This window comes from Lycorma delicatula, chromosome 2, assembly GCF_047948215.1.
Source record: "Lycorma delicatula isolate Av1 chromosome 2, ASM4794821v1, whole genome shotgun sequence".
Taxonomy (NCBI): Eukaryota; Metazoa; Arthropoda; class Insecta; order Hemiptera; family Fulgoridae; genus Lycorma; species Lycorma delicatula.
In genome coordinates this window covers 95,105,864-95,131,703 of record NC_134456.1, presented here as the reverse complement: position 1 = coordinate 95,131,703, position 25,840 = coordinate 95,105,864, and the positions used below count along the sequence as shown (strand labels likewise).

The following is a 25,840-nucleotide window of genomic DNA, read 5'->3' as shown; positions in this document are numbered from 1 at the left end:
AATAAAAACATTAAGAGAAATTGATAAATATGAAGATGTTAAAACCAAAATAGAATAAAAAGGAAAAAAATATTGCAAACCAAAAAAAAATAAACAGGAGAAAATGTTGCAAACAAAGAATAGAAACCATAAGAGAAGATGATAAATAATAAGAGGAAGAAAACATTAAGACCAAGGAAAGGATAAAAAGATTAAGAGAGGATAATGAATACAGAGAGAAAATTTGAAAACTAGAGAATGTGTACACAAATTAAGACCAGAAGAATTATATCAAACCAAAGAGAGATTAAATGATTGGCTAAAAAAAAAAAAACAAATAAATGAATTGATCAACTTCGATATAGGGAGAATATTGTCCAACAATATCAAAGGGTAATAAACTAAAAGATAAGAATCTTTTGCAATATATTAAAGATCGAACATGTATGCCTCAGTGTATATGTTGTTCTTCTGAGGGTCTATTTTTCAGTCAGCCTGTAGTTCACTTTAATGTAGATAAAAGTAAACTATAAAATCCAAAAATAATACAATTCTTAATTATAATCTTCAATTAATATTAAATAAGCAGATGTTTCACCAAATCTATTACATATACAACACATGTGTAATGCTGCCTATTAAATTATATATACACATTTTTAAAAATACATAAAATTTTACTTCACTAATTACTTCTGATTTTTTTATTTATTATTGAATGGATTGATTATTGATTTTTTTATTGAAAAATTTTGTTTACAATCACGGGTTAATAATTATTAAATCAATATATTAAAATTAAAAGAAAAAAAGTTAAAAAAGTAAACTAAAATATGTTTAAGGAAAAGGAGATGAACCATGTGCCTTCCCTTGTAAGATCCAAATATTTCATTAATTAAAATTTATTTTGCTATAACTTCAGAACCAATGAAAATAAGTACCACTTATGATACTTTTCATTGAAAAACTCTCAATGAAGGCTTATTACTGCAGTTAAGAAAAAGTCCAAAATCCAAATTTTGGTCATGTTTAAAAAAAATTTACAATTTTTTGTAAATTTTCCCTGACTTTTAGCTTATTATCAAAAACTTCCCTGACTTTCTAGTTCTGTGGGAACCCTGTTACTGTTTGCTTTGAGACATAGGAAATTGATAATGCTAATATATATAGTATTCAAGATTATAATCTAAATATAGTGAAAGTAAGTTCAATCAAAACTAAACTATTGTCTACATTAAGGAAAATATTATATTCCACATAAAGGTTGTTACAGATTGGTGATTGTCAAGCTATCTATCGTGAAAGCAAATTTCACAACAAAAGTCATGGTTTATAAAATTCATAATCCATTCCTTTTTTGTATTTGATGATCATGGATACCTTGAATGAAGGTACATACCTTCATTCATGGTACCCTGATCAAGGTAATGAAGAGTTACACCTAACTCTTTAAACAGATCTTCAGTTCAGCTGACCACATTCATTTAAAAGATTATGTTTAATGTCAAAAAATTATTCCATAAATTTTATTAAAATAACATGCAGAAAAGTGGATAAAGAGAGGAGATGAAAGATGATAAGATATGTTTTGAAGTGAAAAAATATTTAAGAAGATGGGAAACATGCTTGTGTCCTGAATGTGGGTAGATCTAATAAAATCTCACCTCACATGGAGGGAATTCTTATTCAAAAGAGTAGCCATAAAGCAAGCTTTCCAGATTTAGTTAATGAAGTGAAACGTGAACTCAACATTAATCTGATCAGAATGTAAAAACGATGTCTTACATGGTTTTATGAAAGCCACTCACTACTAAATGAAAAACATACAACAAAGATAAATGGTGACCTGCAAAGAAACATTTGCTTCCTGAGGCATGGCATTTTCTGAAGAAAGCTAAAAATGTATCCAAGAAGATAAGTGTTGTTTCATGAACCAAGTGGTAGATTTAGCCTCACATTTCTCTCACAAGCAGTTCAACAATAAAGTGAAAGTTACAATTTCGGATGAGATCTCCAGGCCAGAGGAAATGATTATCATTAATGTTTCAAAGAACACTGAAAGATATATCTAAACCATGGAAAAGGTATTGCTATTTTCAGCAAAGCAGTTTGGGAAAATTTCATCTTCATCCAAGTCATTGCTCCTTACAACAAATCAAAGCTGACCATGAAATAATTCAACCATCATTAAGTTGAGCTGCTACCTTGTCAGCCTGTAGTCTGGATCACAATTCTATCTATAACCTTTGGAATACAGTGGGAATGAAGCTATTGAAGCTTAGGACATGCAGTAAGCAAGAAATGAAACAGTGAGTTTCTGAAATCTGAAGAGTCATAACAGAGCAAGAATGTTGAAAACTGATTACACTCAAGAAATTGTTACATATATGAGGCTTGAATTCAAATTTGCAAGAAAGCTGAAGGTTGAGTAATTGGCTTACTAGATTGTAAGGTTATCATCTATTTAATCATTTTATTCAATTAATATTCTTAGTATCTTTTCTTCAGTTTTTAGAGGTGTCCTCATACTTAATAATAAAGTTCGTATTTTCATTATTAGTTCTTACTTTAATTTGATCCTCTTGTCAAAATGGTACTTTAACTTCCTGATGTGATTAATTTTATTTAACTGAAAAAAATTAGTTAACTTTGAAAACAGTTTTCATTTAATTTTACTGCAAATTTACGGATTATTTTCAAGTAGATTATTCAATTTTCACAGATAAAACCTTCACTTTGAAATCTAAAATAAAAATTTCTGTATCTTTAAGCAGACTTACAAGTTTGTGACTAATTTAATCAACTATAATTTACTGTTCCACACCTAATTTCCCTTCCTCTAATGCTTTTACTACTTTATTCATTAATTTATTTTTATTTTTAAGCTTACCCTATCTTTTAATAGCCAAGTGACCTTATTTTTCTAACTTTACTGCCAAAGAGGAGCAACAATTTGATCATGTATAGCTTGTTTTGAAAAGTGACCGCATTCTTGAGCAATATTATATTTCATAATATTTCATTTGTAAACTAAACTAACTGGAAAAAGATTGTAATGTTAGTCACAGAATAAAAATACAAGTTTAGGTATGAAACAAAGATACTTTTTAGACTTAACTGATACTGCTTTGTATTTTTTTTTTTAAATTGCAAAAAAAAATATTCTCAGAAACTGAATGTATATATTGCTAATAAATTAAAAATTAAAAAAGGAGCAATCTAAATAATATGTTTCAATGGTTTAGACTGCTTTTAGCCTAACTTATAGCTTTCATTCAGCTAGCATAAAATAGTACTTCTCTTTTTGTCAATATAAGTTTGTATTATTTTTTTTTGTAATATTAAATTTTCCATATTTACTGATGAAGATTAGTATAACTAACTGAAATGGCCAGCTAGTTAAATTTAAAGTAAATTACAATATATTAAAATTTATTGCAATTAGTTAGATTTAAAGTAAATATTTTTATGTACAATTTGACCTTTTATTGTTCATAAACACTATCAAAAATAGAAATACATCAATTTTATTACATTTTTAAGATAGCGTAATGATGAAAATAAACCCACTTTTAACACTAATACAAAAAAGTTCAATAAAACATTTTCAAAGTGACCCAGTATCTCCCAGATCACTTTTCCTAAACCACTGCCATCTCCAAAAATAAAATAAGTATCTCTTACCTCACATCTAACTCTAAATAGCGGAATAATAAATTTTAAACAATTCACTTTCTTCAGAGGTATAAATATACTTCCAGAAGATTTAGAAAGGAATTGCATTATAGTTCTGAAAAGAGCTTCCAGAAGCATATTTCTGGTTACTAATGGAAAAGTTTCATAAAATCTATTATTTTTATTTTTTATTTTTTGGATTAAACTTTATTAAAAATGATCTAATGACACAGAAAAGCATGCAAAAACTTACTTTTATACAATTTCAAAGATGGTGTTAAAAGGGATATCATTCTATGTACCCTGTTATGATTTGGAGAGATGGAAGAATCTTTATACTAACTTTATTTACAAGTACAAACAAAAGAAATGACAGACACATAAAAAAATGATCCACCTCATATGAATTGGGTCAATCGGGTAATATTTAGTAATTGCTGACAATAAATACAAATTACTATGAAAAAGTAAAGCAATATGTTATAAAATTAAAAAAATATCAATATACTTACAATAACATTGCTATACTCACTCCTTAAAAAATGTAGTTATTTCATTCTTGGCAAATCCCAGATACCCAAAACCATCATATTTAGAACTGGAAAGAAGCAAAAGGTTTTTACCAGTCATCTCTAGTAATACCTCTGAAACACAAGTTAAGAGTTCAGTCCAACATCATTTATACTAAAATCGGAAGTACAGTTTTGAAATTCTGCATGTGACTACAAATTTTAAATGAAATGAAACTGTTATTGTCTTCAGTCATTTGACTGGTTTGATTCAGCTCTCCAAGATTTCCTATCTAGTGCCAGTCATTTCATTTTGGTACATTCCCTACATCCTACATCCTAACAATTTGTTTTGCATATTCCAAACATTACCTGCCTGCACAATTTTTCCCATCTACCTGTCCGTTCAATAACAAAGCAACTATTCCAGGATGCCTTAATAGTGAGCTATAAGTCTGTCTCTTCTTTTAACTATATTCTTCCAAATGCTTCTTTCTTCATTGATTTGCCAATACCTCTTCATTTGTCACTTTATCAAAGCATCTTATTTTTAACTTTCGCCTGTAGCACCGTATTTCAAAAACTTCTAATTTTTTCTTCTCAGTACTCTGATCGTCCAAGTTTCACTTCCATATAAAGCGACGCTCCAAACACATACTTTCAAAAATCTACTAAACTAAATAAGTTTCCATAATGAATGTACATTCTTCAACAGTTGACTACATTTTAACAAACAACACACAATTAAACAACCTTTTCAAAAACCAATGCTCGACAGACTGGCATTACTGAAAAGTGCAGATAATAAACAGTCCTCCCCACTCCAGCTCTAGTTATACCAACATCTTCTACATTATTTAACCCATCTCACCCCAATATATACATTTTAACAAAAATATGCATTTAGTATAAACTACTGAGTGATGAGATTACTGATTAGATGAATGCACAATGAAATTGTTGGGGAAAAGTATGAAGTAATTGGAAAACAAAGTGCCACACTATCAAGAAAATCTAGTAATTGTCATAGACAACGCAGAAATATTAAAGAAGAAAAGAAGAACTTGTGCCTCTACATCAAGGAATAAAAATTACACAAAAGCAGCTAGAAGTACAGTGTACACTGGAAAGAAAACTAATTTGTTTACAATAATCAAGGGTAAGTATCATAACATAAAATCAAAATAACAGCAAATAAGAAAGGATCAAGTTTTAAGATTATAATCTTACCATTCATAGCTTAATAAAACTTAAAAGAAAACCAAATAAATTATTTAAACACAAACAATGCAGTACAGTATGTTGTAGAATAATGTATATTATTAATAGCTGTAATGTAATTTTATTTAACAAATTATTTAAGTTCATATTTTGACCCAACAGCTACACATATTAATTTAAATATTTTCAATACTAATGAATTATTATTCATATTAAAGAATTACTATTTATAAATTAATCATACTAATGAATAATTTTGTGGTTAGGACTTTGCGATAAGCTTATTAATCTACAATAACGGCACTAATTAGGAAAGGGCTGGATTATAGTCCTGAAATAACTTCTACCAAACATATTTTAGATAAATTATTAAATAACACTATCACGAAATACTACAATTTTTCCTTCAAAAGAAATATTATTTAAACACAACCATAATACAATATGTAATTAGCTGATGAGTAGTGCTTTCCTCAATGTTATTACCAGTAGCATTCTTGGTACTACTAATTAGCTTTAAAAAGTCCTTTAAACCAAAAACACTAAAGTAAGATACAGGCATCAGAAATGTCGTTCTTGAGATCAGTAAAGGGCAGTACGAGATTGAATAGGCTCTACAATGAAGAGGTCAATGGAGAATTAAACATTTTCAAAATGGATGCTAAAATTAAAGAAAACAGACAGAGATGGATAACACATTTAGATAAAATGTTTGATGAACCTATACCCACGGAGATTTGGATACAAACTGATGGGTTGGAGAGTTTTGGGCAGACCAAGGAAACAAGTCATAAACAATCCTAAGGATATATTTATTTTCATAAATCAAACAATAATTATCTATAAGTAAGTATACATGGAAACCAGTAATGTAGTATTTCACAAGTTTGATGATGGAAAGATAATGTAGTTTTATTTATGAGAAGTGTTACCTACATCCTATTAGCTCATGGACACCATCACAAGTTAAATTTGGATGTATAAATGTAGAATTTCTTTGAGATCAGAACAGGTGATTTACCCTGATGAGAAGAAAATGAAGTCCTTAGGTAGAAAATGTTCCAACCAACATTTACAAAATGAGTAGATTAATAATCTACATTTCATTATATTCTTCAGCAAATGTGGATAATGAATAATGATTATTTTATAAAAGCATAAACTTTATTTTGCTGTACCGATCTCTAAATATAACACATAAAAATATTAAATTAACTTTTTGATGAAATAAGATTTTTAAATATTGAACAGTTTGGCAGTAAAATATAAATAAACCAACTCTTAAAAATGAGGTCAAATGGAGAAATAGTGAATACCACATAATATGCGTGTTGTACATAACCGATTCAGTTGACAATTTTATTCCAACTCGAAACTATAAGGATGAGATAGGCTATAAACATAACAGTAATCTTAGTTTAGTGTGCTGAATAAATTAGCCTTATCTTGATGACAAAGCCAGAGTGTTCAACTGGTAGGACACTGCCTCTGAACCAACCTAGAGACTTCCATTTCCAATTTAGTAGCTGCTTAATAAGCCACCAATACAAAAACTTAAAAGGTTGGTTTCTAAATTTTATCAGAAAAACTTAACATAATGAAGAATAACAACCAAAAGATAGTACGTGCTTACAATCTCTCAGTATTTTCACTAAACCTATATTCAAAATCAACTAAATATTTTGGTAAGCATCAGAACTAAATATTAAAATATTATTTTGTTTTAAACTAACTAAACCTACCCCAGTTTTTGTTTGTTGAATGTATAATCCTAATACAGTACTGTTTTGCCCTCTTCTTTAGTAACTTCAGAGTTACTTAAGCAACAAATTTCAAGAAATTTATTTTTTTGTTTCAATCTATATTCAGAAATAAATACAACATTCAATAAAGCACATTGGATCCCATTTATCTAAAATAAATGGAATAATTTGATGTAATGCTGTGCATTTAACTATTATCTTAAGTGTCCTTTGATTCTCGAACATTATTACTAATATTAATAGAGCTATAAATGCTACAATAATCATATTTTTGACAGGATTTTGGTTTTATCTTGTTTAAATCCCTGTTCTTGCTTTTAACCACTTCAATAAAAAATATTTATTAGTAAATTATCTCAATTATATCTCTATTATAAATAAAAATTCTGCTAATATGTTACAAAATATATTTCATTTTATTTATTTTTTATTCCCCAATTATAAAAATTGGTATTTTTTCAGATTAATTAAGTATGAACAAAATTTAAGAAAGTAATAGTGCTTTAGCTTTAATTTAAAAAATATACCCAATATTTATTACTCTCTTTTGGATTATTTTTTGTTTGAATTATCTATTAGCTTTTATTTACATTTCCCTAGTACTGTGTTTATTCAACTTTTTTTTCGGATACGTACTAAATCATTTGGCGAGTTACTAAGCTGAAGGTGATAAATCGTAGGTTATCAACGTTATACTTTTGGTTCCTCTTTGACTTGAGAAGTTTTTTATTTGATCCTTAATATGTATTGGTACTTAGGGAGAGTACATATTCCACAATGTATGATTGATAAAAACCAAAAGAAAAAAATATGAAAAGCATTAATTACACAAAGTACATATGATATTTAAAATGTGAACAATTATATCTACAATAGTCAATCAGAAATGCAATCTTGTAAATTCACCATAAACTACTTAAATGTTTTCAAAATGCGTGCTTAAACAGAAACTCAACAGTTAAAAAAAAAATCTGTACACAATAGATTTGTTCAGATTTTTCCTCTTCATTCCACACACACACACACACACACACACACACAGAATTAACTTGGCAAAGGACTGACTTTATTCTGGACGGTTTATTAACGCTGAAAATAAACAGAATAATTTAACTCCTCAAATTAATAGATACAATTAACAACACCATAAACATTGATAACACGGTAGTAAAATAATCTAACTTATAATGTATTATAAAAACAAAAGATAAAAAAAATAAAAAACTTACAAATTTTATGCTAAACGGGTATATTTTGCAACTGTCACTACTAATTAGTACGTAATAGACACGTGAATGTTAGTATCGATAATTAAAATGTTGTAACGGCAGAGATCGATAACATTCGATGTATCGATCGATGTGGAACTTGTTTGCTATAGTAAGCTTGGTGGTTATGAAGTTATTTGATTGTTATTCATGATTTGCTTTTCCGATATTTATTTATTTATCTTTTAATGTTCTGTTTTCTTAAGAACTGTATAAGGTCTTAAATGAATTCGGCGAGTAAGGTAAGTTATTTTGTTTACATACCGTTCGTGTGTAGGTTATAACTTCCCCCTAAAAATTTGTTTATAGTTGGTACAACTATAGAACATAAAACTGTACATAAAAAAATTAAGAGTTATTCCTCAATACAAGGATAACAAAATGTAAATATCAATATATTATTTTGATAGTTGAAATTAGGAATGAGTTTTGTGGTTTGTTTGGATTTATTATTATAGAGAAATTCCCAAATTAAGTATTCTGAATTAAAGAAAAGGTATGAAACATGATAAAAATTAATATAAATTAGGAGGTAAAAATTAAAATAGAATAACTGATTTTACAGGATTTTCTTATTTACGTAATAAAAGTACAAAGGATGGATGAAGTAAGAAGATATTAAAAGTAGATTGGTACAAGCTATAAAAAATGGATATATGTTGAAATAATCTGCTAACAACAGACAGATTTAGGAATTAAGTAGAAACTCTGTAAACTTATGATTGAAATGAAGCATTTAATAACAAATATATGATCAATAAAAAAACCAGATAGATGAAAATGGAGGCTTTTTAAATAGGCTGTTTCAATTGATGGGTTGATAATGAAATCTGAAGAGTTTTTAGATGAATGAGTTAATAGTCAATGCAAGTAAAATTAGCTTCTATCAGATTTCACCTCTTTATATTGTTTTAGTTAAGATATTTCTTTGGTTAGTTGAAGATCTCTTCCTTATCTTAACCTAAATAAGGGATATGCATTTAGTTGTGATGGAAAAAGTTTTAATCTATCGTTCTACATTTTTCATAAGTATTGGTTTTATTTTATTTATTTTGATCTTTTTCACTTGAGTTAAATAACTCTGATAGAGACAATTTGTACAAATTAACTATAATCATATTTCATTTTTTCTTATGGTTGCATATGTACAAAGGCTCTAGAATTACAAGTGTTAGCTAATTTCTTCAGACTGTATGCTAGCTTTTTATCATTAATTGATTACTGAATTTTTTTCTTTTGTAACTAATGGTGTTTAATTGAAATGTCTGTCTAGTTTAAATTAGATTTGTTTGTAAACTTTTTTTTTTGAGTGCTTTTCATTTTGGATTTATTTCCATACATTCAGCATAGCTCCTTGATTATTAATAGCATTATCAGATATAAGATAAATCCTTAAAAGATTGATTTTATAAGATGTCAATAGAATGGGTTTGACAATAATTAAAATGATATGGACTTTCACCCTCTGCTGAAATTAGTGTTTTATGATATATGTGATCCAGTCCTTTTTGATTACTACCCAAATGAAGCTTAAAAGACTTCTAGAAATAAACAGAACTCTGAACAAACATAAAAAAAAGATTTTAAACAAAGATTCTCTGTGAATGTATGGGCTTAGTTGTTTGATCTCAGTTGTTTTATAAAATCATCCTGAATGAGAAAACAATCAGAAAAATATTAACAAGAGAACAGTAGATATCTCTGAGAAAATTTTGACATAATAAGTAGTCAATGTAATTGAGTGAACATAAAATAAAATTATATTAAAGATAATTTATATACTCAGCATTTTAATTACAGTAGTATCAGAAAATTTGATGAACAACTTCCATAGACCAACTCATAAATAAAGTTGTCTAGGAAATTAAATCAAATTTACAACTGACAGACTTTTTTTATTTATTTTATAGCACTTTCAAACATACTTGCAATCAGTCTGGTGAAAATATATAAAACGTTATATTTTTCTTAAATTGTGCCAAACATTTTTATTTGATTAAACATAAAATATATTAAAATCTTTAATAGTTTGTAAAGTTTTCCCATATATTAAAGATTAATTAAAATATTTTGAAAAGTCACATTATTTTATGATATTGTAATATTATTTTTTTAAAGTAACATTCATAAAATAACTAAATTAAATGTGATTTAACTGATTTACAATAAAGAAAACTGATTTTAATTATTACTCCTTAGAGTCAATTATTTTTGTTTTCTTTAATTCTACTCAATTTTTTAAAATAATTTGTTGATCTATGCTCTTCTGTAGATCTGCATACAAGCAAAATTAGTTTAAAATTTGGTACTTTTCAAGAACATGCTCATAGTCGATCTGTAGTGAGTTGTTAGATGGCACCACTGAAAGGAGAATATAAATAGTACACTTTTTTCTTTTTTTTTTAATATATATATTGACTTGTAATATCATTAAAATAATCAATGATACTGTAATAATAAAATAGTAATATAAAGTACAATATTTTTTTAGTACAGTAATTTACTGAATAACTTAACAAGAACCTAACCTGTATTTCTGCATTAATTGTGAGCCGCTCTCTGCCACTCTCTCTCTTTCTCTATAATTTATGTAATAAATAAATCCAAAAGTATAAATATAATCAAACCAAACTTAGTGAGCAAAGAGAGCATAGGTTAAGTTTGGTTAGATTATATTTATTTATTATATAACGTTAGATTATAATTTTTATTTATTTATTTTCTCCTTTCAGTGGTACTATCTATCGAACTACGAAAACTGACTAACTACAGATTGGCTGCAGTCATCTTGTTGAAAAGTACCAAAAATTTTGTCTTGCCTCAGTTTTAAAATGAAATTAAGTAGTATTTATGCAATATTTAGAATACAAAAAGAAGTTCAAAATTTTCATAAAAAAAAATTTGGGTCCAATTTGACCCCCTTGATCAAATGGAATTTTTATTATCAAAATTATAAAATTTATATCTAATGTTAGTCAATTGTTAATCACTATTTGTTTTGGTTCTATGATGGTTGTGTAACTTCAAAGTTTCTTTGTCTAGATGTTCTTACATCATAAGGATCCCCTAGGTTTATTAATTTTGCATTTTATATTATAGATAAGAGGTTTGTAACCAGAAGGTAAATTAAAAGAACCCATCTTTGATTACACTTCACTGTTTATTTAGCACTTATTCAATAGCATCTATAAAGTCTAGCCAAATACATGGTGAGCTAGTGGCAGGGTAAATACAGAACATTGTGGATAAAATTATAAATATCTGACTACTTCTTTGTCCTGTCAGCATAGTTCATAGTTTTCTTTCTATGTTACTTTTTTGTAACACCTGATAGTATTCTAAATTTCAAATTTATTTCCAAGAAGACAACTGCATAGATTCATTTTGTAAACTTTACCTTTTATTTACAAATGCACAATAATTCCACAACATACTACCAAATGTAAAAGTACGTGTTAGGCTGACAGCAGAGACATGTTAAATGAATTTAACAAATTCCCATTTAGAACCATTCAATTTTGGTTAATTTCAGTTTTCAGTTATTATTAATGTTACACTGAAATTGATCAATTCGAGTAAATAGGTAAGTCTGTCCTATTATGTAGTGAGTTAGTGGCAGTGAAAACCCAGAATCTTGTGAATAAAATTGAACTGTAATTCAGTACTCCTTTATAATTGCCAAGGAGATCGTATTTAATCTTATTTTAATTTTTAAGTGGCATTGAGTGTTATAAACACTAAATGCAGGTGTTTTTTTTTTATCCAAATGAAAGTTGAACTAACTCAAAGAGATGTATGAGAACCGGTTTATTTAAATATTATTTTTTGACCCGAGGCATTTATCCTTAATTCATATCATATTCTTTTTATTTAGTTACAAGTTTCCACTCTTTGAGGATCCCAAATGATATGGAACCAACAGTTCATAGAGGAAGCAGTTTACAATCCTGCCAAGAACCCAAAAATCAGGTAATTTGCGCAAATAAATTGTATTCCAATATATATACATATTTACGTGGTTTTTGTCATTGCAGGCTTACTAGAAAACAAGTTATGAAGTAGTTTCTTCCCTTTGCAGTAAACAAATACTGTATAGAACTTTGGCATGTCAAGCCCTTTGAAATGCAGGTAATATTATTCAGCATGGCGTGGACATCTTATTCTGTTCTGTACAGGTACTGGCTTTATAACATATATCATTACTTTTAGAGAAGCTACTGTGGTTAGTGGCCATTGTACCTTATACATGTTGCAACCATAAGAAGGACTGGAACAAACATTGTAAAGCAACAAATTAATGTACTTCTGTCAAGAAACGGTGTATAGCCTGTATGGTATGCATACAGGCATGATATATGCAATACTGTATGATATGCGTTGCCTCTGCTAAGTCAGAATAATTATTTAATTTATATATGTATGATTACTGTACCCAAATATAGAATTATTAATTCTGTTCTTGGGTTGATTGTATTAATATAATTGTGTGTGTGCACGCATGCGTGCTTTATGTGATTGGTTATATATAGTAATTTGTTTTGCTGTTTTAGGTTGGTGAAATATTTACGGCTGCAGGAGCTGCTTTTAATAAATTAGGTGAACTAACATTGCAGTTACATCCTACAGCTGATTCTCCTGCAGGGTAAAAAAATACTTAAATTTTTTTCGTTTTTAGTTCAGTATTCCTTAGACTGACTAATTTTGAATTGGTTATTTACCGTGTTTTTAGAATTTTCATGATATTAAATGTTCCAAATTTTGTAAACGTTGTCTATGAGATGAAATTTCTTGTTTCCAGAGTTTCTGTATGTTATTGTAAGAAAAAGGCACACTATATAATTTTTTAAATACACAAACTAGCAGGAAAAGAGATGTAATAATGTGGAAGATTTGGTAATAGTAAACTGTGAGGTGCTATTATCATCCATAACAGTGTGTCCAGTATCCCTTCAACTACAGCTATGACTTTTGCTTGGATTTTTTAAAAAGGCAGTATAGAAAGATGAATGCTTTGTGTTTTTTTTACTGTTCTTTCTTGTTTTATATAGGGTAGAAAGTCGCTTCATGTTTTTAAACAATTTTTTCAGTTACTTGCTATATATTGACATGCTCGTCTCATTAAAAAGCATCTACCTATTTTGGCTTGTGTTATATTTTTGAATGAACTGAACTTCTGATTTGCAAATCTCAAGAATGAGTTTAATTAATTGCAAGATAGAAAGTAGGTGTGATTAAAGTCATTATTTATTTAATATATAAACACATGAAATAATTTTAAGGTAATAAATGAAGTTATAAAAAAAATTACTACAAAATAATTCACAATTTAAAAGTGTTACTGAAAATTATTTGAGCACATGTTTTCTACACAACAGGATGCATAAAATTCAGGGGTTTTTAAAATGTTTATTATTTAAAAATTCATGACTTAGTAATGTTTCCATTAAAGGAAATCTTTTAATTGTATTTGAAATAAATTGATGGGAAGACTTTTTAAAAAGTTTTGTAATTTAATTCATCACATTGTATAGCATTAAAAATGGTAACATAAGCATAGTAAGGCCCTTTCTTATTATCCAAAATATTGTGTTGAGTTGTATGAAATTGGTTCTACTGATACGATAGGGTTAGATTGTTATTTTTTCTGAATAAGTGACTATTCTTTTTAGCAAAGATTACATATTCATAAATATAAACACAAGGATAAAGCAGTGTATCTATTTTTCCAAATGTCGGTCTTCATGATTCATAATTATGTGCACAAACGATCTGAGAGCCCATTCTTGTATCATGAAGAATCAGTCTGATTTTTTGAGGGTGCCACAAAGTGATGACTTGTTTGAGATGGGAATAAATCTATTTTGGGATGAGTTGACAAAGGTTAAGCCCTTTAGTATGGTTTAGTCCTACAGTATTTTATGGTGAAGTTATTCTGACCTGTTTTATTTCCAAATGAGCTTTAAATTTTGGTTACTACCCACATAGTTTTTTTTAGATTTTTTGGTTGAATTAGATATTAAATTTTTGTAATTAACTTTTATTATTATGAACAGCTTTGACATAAATTCATTTGTTAGTTAAAAGGAATTTCTGTAGAAAAATGTCAAAAGAACCAGGAGTATTATAGATTACAATCAATATCAGTTTTAGACAAGAGCATTGAATTTAAAATTGATTTGTTTTGCAAATAAAAGATAACTTTCAATTTGATAAAAAAGACAGTCTTTAACAAAAATTGGGACTCCCAGATTTTTAGTGTGGTTCTACAAAAATTGGAATTACCTAGTTCAGAAGTGGCATAAATATGATTTAAAATGTTTACTTTAAATAAAAGATTTTACATTTTTGAATGGTTTTAAAATATAAGTTAAATTTAATTTAAAAATTACAAAAAAATTAATTAGTTCAAAAATATTTTTAACATAAAATTATAATTTAATGGGTGGTATGTTGTCATGGATTAGAAGTTTTTATGGTTTTTGTAATATGCATAAATATATATATATAATACAGCTGCATATATAAAATGTATGCATCTGATGATGCGAATCAAATTCACGAAAGCGCTTCTGTTATGTAATGAAATAAAGTAAGTCAACCTATTTCAATTATTCTGTACTTAGGGTTGATGTGTTAAATATAAATGAATTTGTATTGGTACAGAGGAGTATGGTTATTAAAAATTGCTTTAAAAAATATATATATATATATGTGGTATTGTTAGTTAGTTTCTGATTGCCTACAGACACTGTAATATTTAACATGGATGATGGATTTACAAGCATTTTGATATTTTAACTGTATCAGCTGGGTATGTAGGATAGGTCTATTTATTATCAAAATTTAAATACAAATTATTGTAAAAGTAAATAATAAAACTATGGCTGTCTTTTTTTACCATTTTACATAAATTTTATGTTCATTTTTAATAGTTTCATTTTTTACCATCTAAAAAATTTCTACACATTTAAAAAAATTTCTTCTCTGTACAGAAATCATTATTATTGCTTATTATTTTTTTTTTAACTTGAAGTAAACAGTTTTTTTTTAGATAAAATTAAAAAAAATAAAACTTGCTAATAAGTACCTAAAATTGTGCTTTTAGAAGATATTTCAAAGCTATTATGAAGTATCTTCATCACTGGCATTGCAGTAGCACTGTTATGAAAGCTGCCCTTCATAATGTGTGTAAACTAATAAACTATAATATATTTATAACAAGAAGGTATTTGAGTCTCAATATTCTTGAACGCAATTCTAGGGTTGAAGGAATAAACAAACGTTTTCTTAAAGAAAACTGAGCCTGTTCTCAGGTTTCTAATATCTAGAGGAAATCTATGTATGCACTCCGTTTAAGCTGGTTAATCAGATATTGATTATTAATGTGCTGCATTATCCTGGCTAATGATATGCACAAGAGATCACAGGTGGAATTGAAACCCGCTACCATGAGGGGACCTTATAACACTAACCTGGGAATATTTGTTTGATCTATATTGCAAACCTTCTGTGGGTCAGTTGTCCTTTTCCCTTTGTCCTTGAGCTCTCCCTAGACATTCTGTAGATTTTGGGCAGATATCCAGCTGAATTGTGCTAAGGATGTGTAAAAATAATTACTACATAGTTTTCTTTGTGTGGTTTGATGGAAGTAGCTCAATCTTCAGACATGCCCAGGAATTGTTTCAGGTGACTGAGATCCTGTCACAATCACTGATCTCGTAATTCCTACTATGTATGTACTTAAAATATTAATCAGCTAAGATAGAACGGGTTTTTTGATAATTATCTTATGTGTTACTTTAAATTTCCTGTAAATTTTAATCTAGATTTTTGTAACTATTACATGTGCATAAAGACCCATATTATTTTTATTCCCATTATCCAAAAATTCACTGCATCGGATTGACTGGACACTTTCAACCACAGGTTCCAAGAATGCATTCAGTATAACACATATACTGCATTATGATGAACCTGGTTGGATGGTTGGAAACTTTTTAAAATTGGTAACAAAAGAGCTTCAAAAAGGTTTGAAAACATTTCTTCTCCATTTAGTTTTTAATATGATTGATAAGTTAAATGGTTAATTTGTCACATTATCAGCGTATATAAAAGATCCCTGTTTTTCAAAATAAGAATCTGGTCACCCTAGTGTTTTAGTATTATTTTTATATTTGTGTATACTAAAGATATTATATTACTGAAGTACTTGATAATATCGATACATGTGTATGGAAAAAATTCTTATAGAATTTTTTCAGGTTTTTTTTCTTTAGTTATTTGAGTGGTTTGGTGCACTTCACATCCCTACTTTCCACCACCATACTCTTAGCCTGTTGCAATGCATCTCCTGCCTTTTCAATTGTCAGTTAATTATATACTAACCTTTCACTTATTTATCCTCTACGTTTCCTTTAAGAAATTATTCCCTAAATCTGGATGTCTTATGCAAATGGTCTGCCAACCTTGCTTATCTTTCAAAATTTTCCCATCAATTTCTCTCTTGTTCATTTTCCACTGCTATTTATTATTACACCTACCTATTTTGGAAAATAATAAATTTACATTGCACAACAAGTAGATCTCTTGTCTACATAGAACCTCTCTCCTTAGCTTTGCTAGCTTGCTTTTCTTATATATTTTTTTCATATTCCTTTCTATTTGACTTCTTAAAAGAAATCATTCTCTCTTTGCTCATCAGTAATTGCATATCTTTATCCTCAGCTACTGTAACATTCATTTCATACATTGAAGTAGCTAAATTATGGTATTCCAGTTCACCATCATTGCAGCATTTTTATTGCCTTTATCTCCATGATTAAAGTTTTGGGATTGGTTTGTGCTTTGAATTTATCATAATAGCTTTGTCTTACTGGTTTTTATTGCAATGCCTGAATTTCTATTCCATGGTTTTAATATTCAATCTCCTGGATATGTCCCCAGTATGGATTATTTCAGCAAATCTTTATTATTTAATCAATTTTCTTCTTTTCATTTAACCTCACCAATTCCTACAATATACCCTACCTATTCAGCCTTTTTTTAAAAATTATTTAGGTTACTTAACTTATAATTTTGAATTTCACATTCCAAATTGAAGAATATCATGTCATTTGTAATGATAACCTCCTGAGTAGACTTACTCAATATCTAGACCAGATACTGTTTACCTTGGGATGAATTATTTTTATCCGAGGATATCATTATATTATATGAAGAGGGAAGAAGAGAGAAAATACGTATCTTCATAAAAGCTTTAGTTTTCGGTTTGCTTTCAGCTACACTCAAAGCAATTTTTGCTCTAATCTCTTGTTTTGCAAACCATATTAAACTATAACTGGTTGGCACCATTTACTACAGGTATCTGTCTTTATGGTAGCACCTATGGTATGTTTATTTGCTTCTCAGGCGTACAACTCCCCTATCGAATATTGTTCTCATTTTTCGTAGAGGTGTTTCCAGTAGTCATGGAATAAGAATGTAACAATTGTGAATAAATAACCTTTTTTAATGATAAACTCTTTATTTATTGTTATTTCTTCATTAATGGGTTTTAATTGGTAATGCAACATAAACATTATTGGTTTTATAATTATTTATTGAATGCTTAATATAATTACCATACTACATAATGCTTACTAGTGTTTTCTAGACTTCCTGATCTTTTTTATTTATAAATTTGTTGACTAAATTGAGACAAAGTTTCTTTTAAAAATATTAAACATAATTTCTTAGCGATTGATTTTTTATGCATTGATGGTAGATTTTAATACACTGATTATGACTGTGATAACAGCATATTTTAAGTAAATTGTTATTTCAATACAAACAATTATTTAATTATTTTAATTGTTACATGAATTCTATTAAATATGAATATTTTAGTCCCACGGAGAACTAATAAATGTTAATTCTTTTGCTTTACCTTATACATGATGTTTATGTTGGGTGAAAAGTAAATGGACTGATGAGGAAATTGAGATGCTCCGACAGGCTGTAAAAAAATTTGGCGAAGATCTTAACCAAATCAGTGAACACATCAAGGGAAGGACAGTGTAAGTTGTATTTTTTCGTTTTTTGTATTAGGTTTTCTTTGTAGTTTGATTATTGATAACATTTTGTTATCTGCTTCTCTTTCTGGTAAAAATAGCATAAAATATGCTGCTGCTAACTTTAGCAGCACTTTTCTATTTTTCCAGTCGCTTGCACTCAGTATTGTTTAGGTTATAATGAGTTTTGGCAGTTATTTTACATCATACTTATTTGTAAACATTACTTCTTCAGTTATGGCTTAGCCAGTCTAAGTGGATTTAGACTGGCTGTTAAGACTATAAGATAGACAATATATTAGTTGATAAATGCTGTTATTTAATATGTAGAAATTCAAATTTAATACTTACGTTGCAGGTTGGCGGTTTAACATATCACCAAAACGTTTATAATTTTGTAAGAGGGTGTTTGATTTTGGTACAGCTTGTTTAGGCACAATTGATGTGATTCATCTGTAGAAAATATTGCAATCAATTAACCAGTTAGCTTCTTTCATCTAACATTATTTAGAGTTGTAAGATTTCCATTCTAATAGTTAATTGTTTTCAATATTTTTTGTTTATGACTTTCACAGATTGATACTTATTTAACGTTTTATTTATTTATTGTTTTAACAAATCACATTTTTGCTATTTTTTATTACATGATTGCCCAAAAAGGAGTGTAATGTATTTAAGGCAGTGTTTCTCAACTAGTGGGGTGTGTTTTAGGGGGGCATGGTAACACTAAATGGGGACACAAGCATATCGAAAAGGAAATATTAAAAAATGTATTAATTTACTGAAAGGAAAGCAAAACAAAATACATTCTGACATAATAAATAATAAAATACACATTTGCACTGATATAATACACTTATAAATAGGATTGTGTCAGTGCTGCACAATATATTTAATAATTAACTTATCAATACTAAATTAAAAATAAGTTTAATAATTATTAATGATTCCCTTGGGCCTGTCTTGCAGAGCAGGTTTTTGAAGGAAGGTTTAATATTAGAAATAGACACTCTTGAGTTCTTTTTCTATGTTTAACTGAGATGTATATTTTGTCTTCAAAGCAGCCACCACAGAAAATCCGATTTCGTAAAGGTAGGATGTTGAAAATGGTAATAGTACGCAAAATACTCATTTTCAATGCAGAAATCTCATTATCCACCTCTGCTCAAAATTCAGAGTAATTTGTTACTAATTGTCTTTTGATTTCGCCACTTGCCATGAAGTCTATGAAGATCTAAACAAACTATCTTCTCTTCTTTGGCAGTTGTCGAATCACATAACCAACTTTGTTATATTAATTCTACATCAAAGCACTGATTCATGGACATTAATTAAGAACACTGATTAGTCATATTTTTAAGTATATTCTTTATTATTTGTATAATCTGGAGTACTTGTTTTATGTGTAATAATTGTATGTGTTGCTGTTCATAGCTTAATATAATCAGCTGCTAACTATGCGAGCAACATAATAACAAACTTCTTTACACTTACATAAAGAAGAATAATAGTAGATATCTTTATTTATATTAAAAATAAAGAGGAAAGGAAACATATGGAACTGACCATACTGCCCGCCAAAAAAATTGCTTAATGATTTTTTGCTTCTTAAATATTACAACAAAATTTACAAGTAATAACATTGGTAACACATCAAAAATTTTTTAATTGAATATTTCAATTGAAATAATATAATTGTTTATGTATATATATATATATATATATATATATATATATAAATTATACAGTGTAAACAATGACAGGTAATATAAAATAATAATCTACACCGTAATGTATATTAACAACAAACAAGTTACAATTATATATAAATTAGCAATAGAAATATAATGTAGTAAGTTCATGTAATTGTACGTAACTTATATAATCATAATGTTGTACTTAACAAGATAAAAATAGTTATAATGTGCTTATTGCCACAATATCATAATAGAAATAAATTCCTAAATCCATGTTTAGACCAAACTGTGATCATTCTCGATTCACAAATAGTATGTTACAATTATCTAATTATATATTGAATCATAAAGCTCATAATATATAAATTGTAATTTTATTCAATTATACAATGAATCATAAAACTCATATATAATTTTTTTTACAACCCATATGTATTTGCAATAGTTATAAGCAATTATATAACTTAATGAATGATCTGATTATCTTAGTCAGTATATACCTAGCATCAATATAGATCTAAGATTCCTTTTATAATGTTGTTCCTAAAGCCTTATGGGTTAAGATGCATCCATTGCCCAGTACTTATAAAAAAAAAATTGGACTGTTACCATGTGTCCAATAAAAAAAATGGTCGCCAAATCATAAGATTTTGAAAGTGTCTCATTTTTGGGCCCCAAAACCCACATGTGGGACAGGTAGAAAAAATCTGATTTTGTTACTCAAAGGGGTTGATGAGTAATGAAACCATCAAAACCGCTAAAAACACCGTTCCTTCTAACCATGAACTTTGTTCCTTCTATCCAAAAAATTCTCAGCAGATATTTTTTTCAGATAATAATGTAGGCCTACTATACAAAATATTTTGATATGTCTACAATGAGATAGCTTATATTCTAGACAGTTTGTTACTTAAAGTATGACTCATACACACAAACTCATGTTTAAACACAAAAGTGAATAGTCATGCACGTTTGTGTAATCCTAAATGCTGTAAACGTTTCAGATTTTTTCACCTGTCCCACATGTGGTTTGTGGGCCCCAAAAATGAGACATTTTCAAAATTTTATGATTGGCAGCCATTTTTTTTTTTTAATAAAGGACATGGTAACAGTCCAATTTTTTTTACAAGTACTACTAGTACCTAAGAGTTAAAAGTTAAAAAACAGGCCTATTAACTTAAGCCCTTCAGTATTTATTTTGGGCCCAAAATTTGACGAAAAAATAAACAATTTGTAAATGTAACTTCGGTAAACGTTATAAGATTTAGTTATGTAAGAAAATGAATTTTGAGTACGCTAATATGAAGTTCTATGTTTACTGTTTCCAAAAAGCCCTTTCTGACCTCTGTGTGATGTAAAATAAGAATGCTACAGCTTATGGAAAAACTGACAATGAAAATGGCTGTTTTTACATGTTGGCAAGTTAGAAGGTTGTCTATTACTCAAGAAAGATTTTTTTTTTAAACATAAAAAAATATTTTTTGGCCACTACAAGGTGGGTAGTGATCATATACCAAATATCAAAATCAAAAATAGTGATGCACTGATCGTATGTTAAATTAAAATGGAATACCCCTTATGCATACGTCTTTTTAGTAGACCTTTAGCAGCTTCAGCCTCCCTCAATAGATTGTCAGAACCAGGATAAACTTGGGTGACAATGCCATGACAAAATCTGCATGCTTTTTAATTATCCTGTATTAAAGAGCAATTTTTTTTTTTGGCAGTCGTGTTTTTTTAAATATTTATATCTTGTTTTTTCTTATCTTTGCTGTAAGTGCTTTTGAACTACACAACTTCTGTTAGATTAATAAAAATCCAATACATTATTTGTTAAAAATATTAGTCTTTAAAATTGTGTTTTAAAACAATAAAGCATAAACATGCTTTCTCAGTTATGTTAATTAAAAATGATTCGCATGATTATCTGATTATTGTTATTTGAATTTGTAAAGTTATGTTAGCTTTTCATCCGATCATAAAAAAAGAAGAAATCGCAGTCAAAGAAACATTAAATAAAACACAAAATACTGAAGAGACATAATAAATCACTTATAAATAAATTATTGACATATTTTATTATATAAAATTGAAATTATTTTATGCTCAGTGGTTATTATTCTGAAGATCTCTGAATTGCATCAGTCACCTGGTTTCACTAAACCTCCTCCATTTATGTCCTGAATTAGCTTTTTCATACATTTTCATTTTAATCTTTGTCTTGTTTTACTGTTTTGATCCTCCACACTTCCTTCTAGAGCCAAAATTCACTTGCCCTAAAGGCCTTATTATATGGCACACCAATTTTAGCCGTGTTTTTACAAGATTCTTCACAATCATTTCTTTGTTTTCAGTTTATCTTCTTAAAACATTTTATTTCTTGTTCTTTCAAACCATTTAATTTTCTACATTCTCCTGTAACATCACATCTTAATAGCCTCTATTTTTTTTGTGTTTTTACTGTCCATATTTGTTGTCTTTATGCCCACTCTGTCTCAAATTATTAAAAACCAATCTTTTTCTAATTATTAAATGTTTTTGTGACATCGGCAGATTACTTTTTTGCATCAAAGCACTCCTAGCGTGTATATTTCTGCTTTGGAAAATTAATCGGGCTAAAAAAAATTGCAAATTGTCTTTACTCATTTTCAATTGTTATTATAGCTGTATAAAATAAAGTTGCACTTGTCAACAATTTAAAAATATATATCCGAGTACTTTCAGAGCCATTACTGCATCATCAGGGATTTCCCAAAAGATGTTAATTCAAATTCAGATATGTGATTGTATTTAAATTAAAATTGTTACGTTCATAATAGTCGGTCGTCAAGAAATAAAATTAAATTGTACGTCAACAAGACTGTAACTTCATATTCATAAGATGTTTGCCTTATGAAAATATTACATTATGTAGAAAAAGGAAAACATTTAAATATTATAGAAAACATGGAAAATTCAAGCTAAAATTAAAAGGACTGGAGATAATTGATAATTAATGAACGAATGAACACTCAATCCGATGTAATATTTAAAAATTGCAGATTGTTAAAAATAAAGAATTAGAAGGATTAGTTTTAAGAAATTGTATAACTGTTAGAGCAAGAGGACAAAGCAGAAAAGGTCATAACAGTAAGGATGGGGAGTGGGAAGACTTAACATTGCTATTTATTCGACAATCCCAATTCAGAAAGACTCATTGTTAAAAGTAGTTTTGAGAATATAGGTACTGTGAAAACATCAACTACGAGTGCCAATGCTAGAAAGAGTAGATAATAACACTCAAATCGATTAATTCATCATTTTGTAATAAAAAATATTAACTGAGTATGTTATTTTCTTATTGTACAAGATTGCATTGCTGTATGTGTAATTAACTCGCTTAACAGTTTATCAATATGGTTTATGTTTATAAATAAGTTAATTTAAATTAAGTATTTATAATTAAAAAATTATTTCAGAAAATATAACAAGTAGATTATTTTTTAGAAACTTGTAATATTAGCATTGCAGTATTAGTAACACAAGTCTGATCAGTGTATTAAAATTTTTATTTAGTGGTAAAGAATCTACTTTTAATTAGGTTTACTTGATTTTTTTTATTCAAAAAACAAATTTTGTGATAAGAAATCAGAACTATAAGTAAAATTCTAAATTTTGTTTTGGGAGAGTGCCTTCAAAATATTACCTTTGAAACAGAACAGTTTAGAGTTAAGCAGTAACTAAACTGCAATATTTTTTCTTTGAGATGCATGATTAAATTCTAAGTCGGAATTCTAAAAAAAAAGGGTCCTGTACCATAGTTGTAATAAAACTTAAGCATTCATAGTATAAAATGGAGAAACCCTCATATCCTCGTAGTATTGAGAAATTACTAGATTATTAAAGGTTTTATTGTTGGATATTTCAAAGGAACCTGCAATATGATTAAAAAATATAACATGTTGAAATATCAGTAAAAATTTTTATCCATATGAAGTTCTGGAAATGATGCTAAGCATTCTTAAGATATGCATTAATCCTATAATCTTAAATTACAAGGTTTTTTGTATCCAAATTCAAAATTATTATATTGGTGAGTATGTAGCTGATTAAATATTAAGTAGGAATTCTAAAAATGGTTTGTTATAAAAAATACTTATAAGAAACCTTTAACATTTGCAACACAAAATGGAGAAATAACACTTTTATTTACATTAATTTTTTACCTGTTTGGGACCAAAGAAGATAATCTCTTAAAATTGTGTGAATTCCTAATGAAACAACTTTTATGTCTGTGTACAATGATGCAATAAAGGAAAAATATTTATTTTTGTATTAATGAATCATCGATTTGAAATGAGTGAAAATTTAAAAGCATGTTAGCTATCAAAACTGTTGTAGATAGGTAAACTGAGATAGCAGAATAACATCATTATGAAACATTATTATAGAATTATTTTACAATAATGTTTACAGCATATAATTATGTTCTATAGGTAACTAAATGTCACTGCCTTTATATTTTAGTTATGAACATGAAACCACTGTTGAGCCGTCATCCATAATCTCTTCTAATTATAATACCAATGATACAACAGGAGAATGGGACTCTAAGTTAAATTAAGAGGGTTTTAAGGGAGGGCTCCAGGAAACTGGTTTGATGCCATACTTCCAAACATTAATGACGAATTACAGTGAAATTAAATTTATTAAAGGAATTTTGATTTAGCTAATCACTTCATCCAGTTTAAATATTGCTTGAATTGATTTTACTTAAGATTTTTGTTTCAATTTTGTCACTTTTTTCCCTAATAATTTTGTTTTTCTTGAGAATTTAATCACTTTAGGTGTGTTTTTTTTAGATCTCAGATACGAACAACATTGAAGAAAAAAGCCTATGAAGATGCTGGAATTCCTGTACGTACCATGACCACAGTGCAAACTTCACAGCCTCCTCAGCAAGGAATGCTGGGAAAATCTGCTGCTGAAGTCACCTTAAATATGCTTAATGCTTCAGAATCAGAAGTAGATGTAGAAGGTTTAGCTGAAGATGTTAAATTAGAATTTGATGGAACTACAGAAGAAGTCACCTCATAACAATAAATATATTTGTGTTGGTGTAAATATTTTATCATGTGTCATGATGAAAAAATCCTTTAAAAACTTTCTTTTAGTTTTTTTAAAAGAAATCATCATAAATATATATTCTATATTTTGAAACATTTTTTTTCTCTTTAAGTCTGTTAGTGTACTTTACTCACAGATATTTATTATTGTTTTTATCTTATACACCTTTTATATCTTGTTTTTTAAATGAGAGGCATGTTTCAGCCAAACAATTTTAACAAACTTAGCAATACTCAATAACTATCACTTTAAAACACCTATAGATTATGACTATAAAAAAGAATTTTGTTAATGTAACTGTTTCATGTAAGTTTTACATACATTCATTATAAGTAAATAAAAAATGAACTAAGTAGTTAGTTATATTAGCATTTGTTTTTATTACCTGTTGAGATCCTATTAAATAAATACACAATCTCAAAAAAAACTTGGTGTTGTATAATGTGATTCTAAAAAAAAATTTCTTAAACATTCTGAAAACCACATTTTTAAAGGTAGTGTCCCATTTGCAAATTATTTTTTTATTTTTTTTTTAAAGAGTGTGTTTGAAAATGAATGGTTTTTCAAGATAAA

At 28.0% G+C, this 25,840-nt stretch overlaps 2 protein-coding genes across 6 annotated transcripts in view; one reads left to right on the top strand and one right to left on the bottom strand.

The window, feature by feature from the left end:
• The window catches only part of LOC142319021 (alpha-aspartyl dipeptidase-like), a 32,522-nt gene extending 24,074 nt beyond the window's left edge, over positions 1 to 8,448 (bottom strand). The window contains exons 1-2 of one of the 3 annotated variants that reach the window (XM_075355829.1): positions 8,377 to 8,448; positions 4,187 to 4,298 (exon numbers count right to left, since the gene is read on the bottom strand). In XM_075355829.1, coding sequence (XP_075211944.1) covers positions 4,187 to 4,284 — 98 coding nt within the window. In that variant the 5' untranslated portion in view covers positions 4,285 to 4,298; positions 8,377 to 8,448. Of the gene's footprint in view, positions 1 to 4,166; positions 4,299 to 7,783; positions 8,132 to 8,376 lie in introns of those variants that run through there. The other 2 variants (XM_075355830.1, XM_075355831.1) reach the window with 2 other exon arrangements.
• A 43-nt stretch (positions 8,449 to 8,491) lies between these two features.
• On the top strand, positions 8,492 to 25,630 carry LOC142319022 (BPTF-associated chromatin complex component 1). Of its 3 annotated transcripts, XM_075355833.1 has the most exons (5): positions 8,495 to 8,657; positions 12,290 to 12,384; positions 12,966 to 13,057; positions 18,372 to 18,470; positions 25,003 to 25,630. In XM_075355833.1, the coding sequence occupies exons 2-5, from the start codon at positions 12,325 to 12,327 to the stop codon at positions 25,235 to 25,237; spliced, it is 486 nt and encodes a 161-aa protein (XP_075211948.1). In that variant the 5' UTR covers positions 8,495 to 8,657; positions 12,290 to 12,324; the 3' UTR covers positions 25,238 to 25,630. The 3 variants fall into 3 exon arrangements, with proteins under 3 accessions (XP_075211949.1, XP_075211948.1, XP_075211950.1); XM_075355834.1 differs by lacking the exon at positions 12,290 to 12,384 and having other exon boundaries at positions 8,492 to 8,657; XM_075355835.1 differs by lacking the exon at positions 18,372 to 18,470 and having other exon boundaries at positions 8,497 to 8,657.
• The last annotated feature ends 210 nt before the right edge of the window (positions 25,631 to 25,840 follow it).

Coding starts and splice junctions, on each gene's coding strand:
- LOC142319022 (XM_075355833.1), top strand. CDS start 12,325: ATGGAACCAACAGTTCATAGAGGAAGCAGTTTACAATCCTGCCAAGAA. Junction 12,385..12,965: donor GCCAAGAACCCAAAAATCAG/GTAATTTGCGCA, acceptor TTGCTGTTTTAG/GTTGGTGAAATATTTACGGC. Junction 13,058..18,371: donor ACAGCTGATTCTCCTGCAGG/GTAAAAAAATAC, acceptor TTGGGTGAAAAG/TAAATGGACTGATGAGGAAA.